Source organism: Ciconia boyciana, chromosome 1 (genome assembly GCF_034638445.1).
Source record: "Ciconia boyciana chromosome 1, ASM3463844v1, whole genome shotgun sequence".
Taxonomy (NCBI): Eukaryota; Metazoa; Chordata; class Aves; order Ciconiiformes; family Ciconiidae; genus Ciconia; species Ciconia boyciana.
Window position 1 is genome coordinate 216,092,751 of NC_132934.1, and position 6,000 is coordinate 216,098,750.

Below are 6,000 nucleotides of genomic sequence, written 5' to 3' on the forward strand. Positions count from 1 at the left end.
GACGCCATGATGTGAAACTCCTGCGGCCATGGCACGGAGCCATCGCTGCCCACGGGGGAGTGCGGACAGGGCCATCCCCCACTGCCCCCATCCTGGGGCAGAGGCCACGTCTGGGCAACGGCCGGCACTGCCCGTTCCCGCGTGTCCCTGTGGCGTGTGGCAGTCGGGGAAGATTGTTCTATTTGGGGAAAGGCCACGGGGTCCCTCGTCCCTTTTGCAACCCGCGGTGGTGGCAGCTTTCCCACCGCCCCCACATGTCCCAGCCAGGTGCCCACACTGCTGCCCGCCCTCTCCTGCCCAGACCTGTCCCCACCGCCCCTCTTGTCCCTTCCTGGGTGCCCCTGGCATCTCTGGGTGTCCTGCCATGGGACCCAGCGCTACACAGAGGTGTGTGGGTGCTGCTGGCCCCGTGCAGGCACCAGCCAGGAGCTTGGCCACATTGTGGGTCTGGGCTGCTGCGGAGCTGCTGGGAGGGGCAGGGACATTGCAGGGCTCCAGGGGCAGAGGGACACAGGGGACACTCTGCACACCTGCTCCCTTGTTTTGGCTTTGGCATCATCCTCCTGAGCTGATGCAGTGCTTGGGGCAGCAGGTCAGGGGGTTACGGGGGCTCTGCAGCCCCAGGTCGCTCCTCAGATCCCCGTCCTTGGTACATGAACCATTCCCGAACCCTCCCCGTGCCTCCGGGGACCCCATCAGCTGACATCGAGCCCCCCACACCCCCTGGGAGAGCTTGGGGGGGAGCTGCCACCGCCACCAGCGATGGCAGGAGCAGGGGGAGAGGGGCCGTGGCTGGAGCCCGGCACAGGCACCGTGGGGCTGTGGCACGGCTGGGGCTGGGCTGAGGCAAAATGGGGCACCCAGCCGCGGGCGGGGGTCTGGGGGAGGCCGCTCAGGGACATTGAGGGGTGCAATGAGATCCATGGGTCTCTGTCGTCGCAGACCCAGCGTTTGGGCAAGCCTCCCCCCGATCCACCATCCTCCTGGGGAGCCCGTCCCCAGCCCCGGCTCAGAGGGAGGAAAATGGCACCACACATGTGCCCCCCAGTGTCCCTGTGTCGTCCCTAGCACCTCCTGCTGTCACATCCCCCCGTGGCACCACCGAGAGTGTTGCGGACGGAGTGAGCGTGCACTTCACTCGCAACAGAGAAGTAAAAATACAAAAGTAAAAATAGTTTATTGATACAGAACAGGGAGTTAACAAACTTCAATGCGACAGTGTTTTAACAAGATTCGATGGCGAGGCACACTTGATTATTTACTGCATAGAGGACAGGGTCAGACAAAACTGTCAGGGTGACCCTCCCGTTGAGTCATGAGGTTTGGAAAAGATCCCCTTGCTTTCTAAACTCCTTCTCAGGGAGGAGTCTAGGTGCGGCTAGATCCAGTCCTAGTCCCAGCCTTTCTCAACGGTTTATGTCTAAAGGATTATAGGTGCGCAATCAATCCTTCATATCACTTAGGTAAGATTTCACAGTTTAGCATGCTGTTAGTCGCTTACCGAGGATCTGTTGCTGCAAGGAATCTCTCAACCTCGAGGAGTAACCTTGCGAGGCGTCCCTGCTCGAGGGGAGATCCTGGCGTGCAGCCCGCTGCCGTGCAGGAGAGCTCAACGGGCCCTGGGCTGTCTGCTATTTAAGATAATGGACTTATGGTCATATTTGCATATCAGCAAGACGTTTAGATCCCTGCTTCAGGTAGCCCTTGGCTACTGTGCTGCCATTCATCCTCAGTAAGCTGGATGCAGCTACCAGGATGACTCCCACCGGTGGTTACTGCTTGTGCAGGGAGCGGGGGGGGGGGCACACGGCCACCGAGAGGCAGGGGACCGAGGTGCCACAGCCCCAGGGCGCTGAGCACAGCCCTGCTCCAGGCTGTCCCTGGCCCAGCTGCCCTGGGGAGAGGTGGAGATGCTGGGTCTGAGATGTCCCATGGGCTGAGGACATGCCTGGGGAGGGACCTCGTGTCCCGGGGAGTCGTGGCATCAAGCCCTCTCCCGGGGGCTGGCTGGGGTGACACCTGCCCACATGTCCCAGGCAGAAGGACATCTCCCAGCAGAAGTTGATGGCTGTCACCTGTGGCTGCATACCAACGTGTCCTCCATGAACCCCCACGATGAAGTTCTAGCCTCAGGGTGAGTGCAGCCCACTGTGCCCACCCTGGGGGGACACTAGGATGTCCATGCACCTCCAGGAAGCTCGACGGTGGCGCAGACGGTGCAAGAGCATGGGGCTGGGAGCACCTGCCCACTGCGGTGCATGCTGGGCCACACAGCAGGACACCCAGAAACACTGGGGACACCTGGAAGGGACAAGAGGGATGGAGGGGACAGGTCAGGGGGGCAGAGGACAGGCAGCAGCACGGGCACCTGTCTGGGACATGTGGGGGGGGTGGGAGACCTGCCACCACCAAGAGTTGCAAAAGCAACAAGGGACGTTGCAGCCTTTCCCTAAATAGAACAATCTTCCCCGATTGCCACACGCTGCAGGGACACGCGGGGGCGGGCAGTGCCGGCCATTGCCCAAGTTGTGGCCTCTGCCCCAGGATGGGGGCAGTGGGGGAGGTGGGAGCCCCGTCTGCGCTCCCCCGTGGGAAGCAATGGGTCCATGGCCCAGGAGCTTCCCACTGCGGAATCTGGTCCCATTCCTGTCCCCATCCTGTCTCCCCACGATCCCATGTGGGACCCCATGCGGCAGCGCATTCCCAGTGAGGTTTTCCACGCCGGTGGCTGCTGCCACCTCCAGACCAGCAGTTGCAGAAGGGTGTTGCTCAACGTGCCCGGAGGGTTCACGTCCCCAGCGCATGGCACCAAGGAGGGGGAGAGGTGGCGGCCCCCAGCAGCACTGCTGCCTGCAGCCTGCCCGCACCGGGGGGCGAGAGCTGGCCCCACTCTCCCGGTTCCCCAGCAGTGGTTGTGTCGGGGGGCCGGGACGGGGCGGGAGAGGCCCCGGGCATCTCCCCTCCTCGTGGCCCCGCTCCCGGCCTGGGGACGCAGCGGGACCCCCGGCCAGCTGAGGCGAAGGCCACGGGGAGCTGGGCCAGGACGGATCGCACAGAGCCAGGGCCTCGGCGTGGCCGAGCCCCAGCTGGGCTGGAGCCAAGCCCGGCCCCGCGGCCGTCCAGCCCGGCCCGGGGCTGGCAGGAGAGGACAGCAGAGGACAGCAGAGGAGGGACGTGCCCCGGCCCTACATAAAAAGCCCTCGGCAGGGACGGGGAGCAGGCAGCACCCCGAGAAGAGCCCAGACCAGCGCTGCGGAGCCGTGGGAGCGGGGCCATGGAGCAGTACTTCTCGGCCACCCAGAAGATGGAGCAGGAGGTGATGTTCCCCAGCCTGCTCCGAGGGGTCTTCCCGCAGCAGGAGGGGACGGCCCCGGCCGCGGGCGGCCACGTGGACCTCTACGAGCGCTACCAGCTCCTCAAGGCCATCAAGCCCGTGGTGGAGAAAGGCCTGGCCTCTGTCACCGACCAGAGTCGGAGCGGCGCCGAAGCCGACTCGTCCTCGGATGCCAATGACACCATGGACGCCCAGCTGGAGGAGCGGCTGTCCCACCACCTGGCCGGCTTGCAGCAGGTCCTCACCCACCTCACCAGGGACACCAACGCCCTCACCCGGAGGTACAGCCAGATCCTGGAGCAGATCAGCCCCAGCGAGGGGCAGCCCAGCTGGTGACCCTGCCCCGGCCACCAGGTAAGAGCTGGGGGGACGCGGAGCCCAGGGGCACCGGGACAAGGGGTGGCCGCTGTCCCCAGGAGGACCCCCACGCTGCAGGGGCGGGGAGCTACTGGGAAGTGCCTTGAAACGGGGGCTGTCCCCTCAAATGCTGCACATCTCCACCTCCATGCTGAAGGAGGGCACTCATCCCGTCCCTCCGTGCAGAGACTCCAAGGGTTCAGGGTTTACGGACCTGGGGCTGGCAGACAAGGTCTCTCCCTGGCATGGCCTTTGGGGTTAAGGACAGCTGCCGTTGCAGGATGGGTGCTGGTGGCACGAAGGAGAGGACGTCCCCATCGCTGGCCATCACGGGCTCTTCCCCAGCCCCGCTCGCCCTCCCCACACCGTGGCAGCTGATCTCCAGCGCTGGCATCGCACGCCAGCGATGGCTGGGACCACCGGAGAACCAGATGGTGCCTTATCCTCATAGGAAGAAGCATCTGGTCATGCTGGGAGGTCCATCAGAAGAGCCGCACAGCTCGCGCCCTCCTCTTTATTTTCAAAGAGCGGCACGAAGGCGGAGGCGTTGCACGGTGGCCCCGACCTCCGACGGTCCCCTGCGACTGCCGAGCCCTTTTCCAGCTGGTACCTGGACTCCGAGGGGCGTTTTCCCCAATCTTTGCTAATAAAATGAGCCCTGTGAAGCCGTTGTCGGTGTGGTGCTTTCCCCTGGCTGGAGCCCTCGGGGAGTGCCGCGGCGTGGGGCAGGGGGACACTGGCTCTGCTGGGAGGGCACTTTCCCATGCAATGGTGGGGAATTTGAAGGGACAAAGAATCAGAGAGTCATGGGATGGTTTGGGTTGGAAAGGACCTTCAGGGACCATCTAGTCCAATCCCCTGCTGTGTGCAGGGGCATCTTCCACTAGATCAGGTTGCTGAAAGCCCCGTCCAACCCGACCTTGAAGACTTCCAGGGATGGGGCGTCCACAGCTTCTCTGGGCAACCTCTTCCAGTGCCTCACCACCCTCACAGTGAGGAATTTCTTCCTCAGCCCCGCTGCTGTGCACCAGAAGGGAGGGTGGGAGCCATCAGCCCACGTAGGAAAGAGTCATTCAGGTTCAGGGTTCTCTTCCAACACCTCCCCGGGGGTGTCCCTCCACTGCTGGTGCTGCCCTGTGCCCCACAGCTCCCCACACCTTTCTCCTGCCCATCAGGGTTTCTGCCTCGGAGCTGCCCCAGGTGGGGCTGAGGCTGGGGACCATCCCCGAGGGGCAGCAGAGCTGCAGGTCTCAGCCCCTCTGGGAAGCAAACGCCCCCAGGACCTCAACCTCATGTCCACGTTTGGGTTGTGATGGAGACTCCCATCTCCTCCCGCCAGTTCAGGACTTCTCCTGGCCATCAAGACCACCTTGGCTTTGACTCATCCTCCCTACAGCGCTGACACGGACCCCAGCCACCAGTGGCCGAGTAGCCGGTGGCAGGGGATGGGGGCTCTGGAGAGGGGCTCTGGCAACTCCGCGGCTCCGGGAAGGACGGCAGGGACCCCGCCGGGAGGGGACGGCAGCTGGGGGCTGGATCTGGAGCCCTCCCACACCTGAAAGAGTGCCAGGCAGCTTTGAGCAAGGACAAGGACAGGCCCAGGGGATTCGAGGGGGGAGGCAGAGACATGGCGGGCATCGACAGCAGGAGGTGCCAGGGATGACATGGGGACACGAGTGTGGTGAGATTTTCCCCCTTCCTGAGCCGTGGCTGTGGAAGGGCTCCCCAAGAGGACGGTGGGTCGGGGGGAGGCTTGGCCAAACACTGGGTCTGCGACTGCAGAGACCCGAGGACCTCATTGCACCACCGCCCAAAAGTCTTGCTTTTCTACAAAAGCAGCTGCCGAGCACCAAGTCCTGCAAAACGTGGGCAAACGCAAGTCCCCCCAGACAGCGGGAGGACTTCGGAGCAGATCTGCCCTCGTGTCGCTCCCCAAGCCTGGCAAGGTTGCAGCCTTGTCTTATCCAGAAACAGTGAAACATGAGGGGGATACTGGGAGACACTTATGCCATCCCCATTGCAATGCGACCTCAAGTTGGGGCATGGTGGCACAGGCTAGGGGAGAAGTGGAGCTGGAAGATGGACGTGAGGTCTCCAACCCACCTTTGGAGCTCCTCTGCCTCCACTGAACCACGAGGAACAGTGGAATGTCAGTTCCCAGTGAGGTGAGGACCATGGAGGAGATGCTGTCCCTCTGGTGGTCTACCTGGCTGGAGCTGAAGGACAGGACCTGTGTCACCAGGAGAAGATGGCTGGTCACAGCAAAGAAGGCCTGCCATCACCTCCAGCAATGGCTTTTGGCTTGGCAG

At 63.4% G+C, this 6,000-nt stretch overlaps 1 protein-coding gene across 1 annotated transcript; it reads left to right on the forward strand.

The window, feature by feature from the left end:
• The first annotated feature begins 3,274 nt into the window (after positions 1-3,274).
• LOC140648858 (mid1-interacting protein 1-B-like) lies at positions 3,275-4,120 on the forward strand. Its single transcript, XM_072855268.1, has 2 exons — positions 3,275-3,688; positions 3,972-4,120. The coding sequence occupies exon 1, from the start codon at positions 3,275-3,277 to the stop codon at positions 3,668-3,670; it is 396 nt and encodes a 131-aa protein (XP_072711369.1). The 3' UTR covers positions 3,671-3,688; positions 3,972-4,120.
• The last annotated feature ends 1,880 nt before the right edge of the window (positions 4,121-6,000 follow it).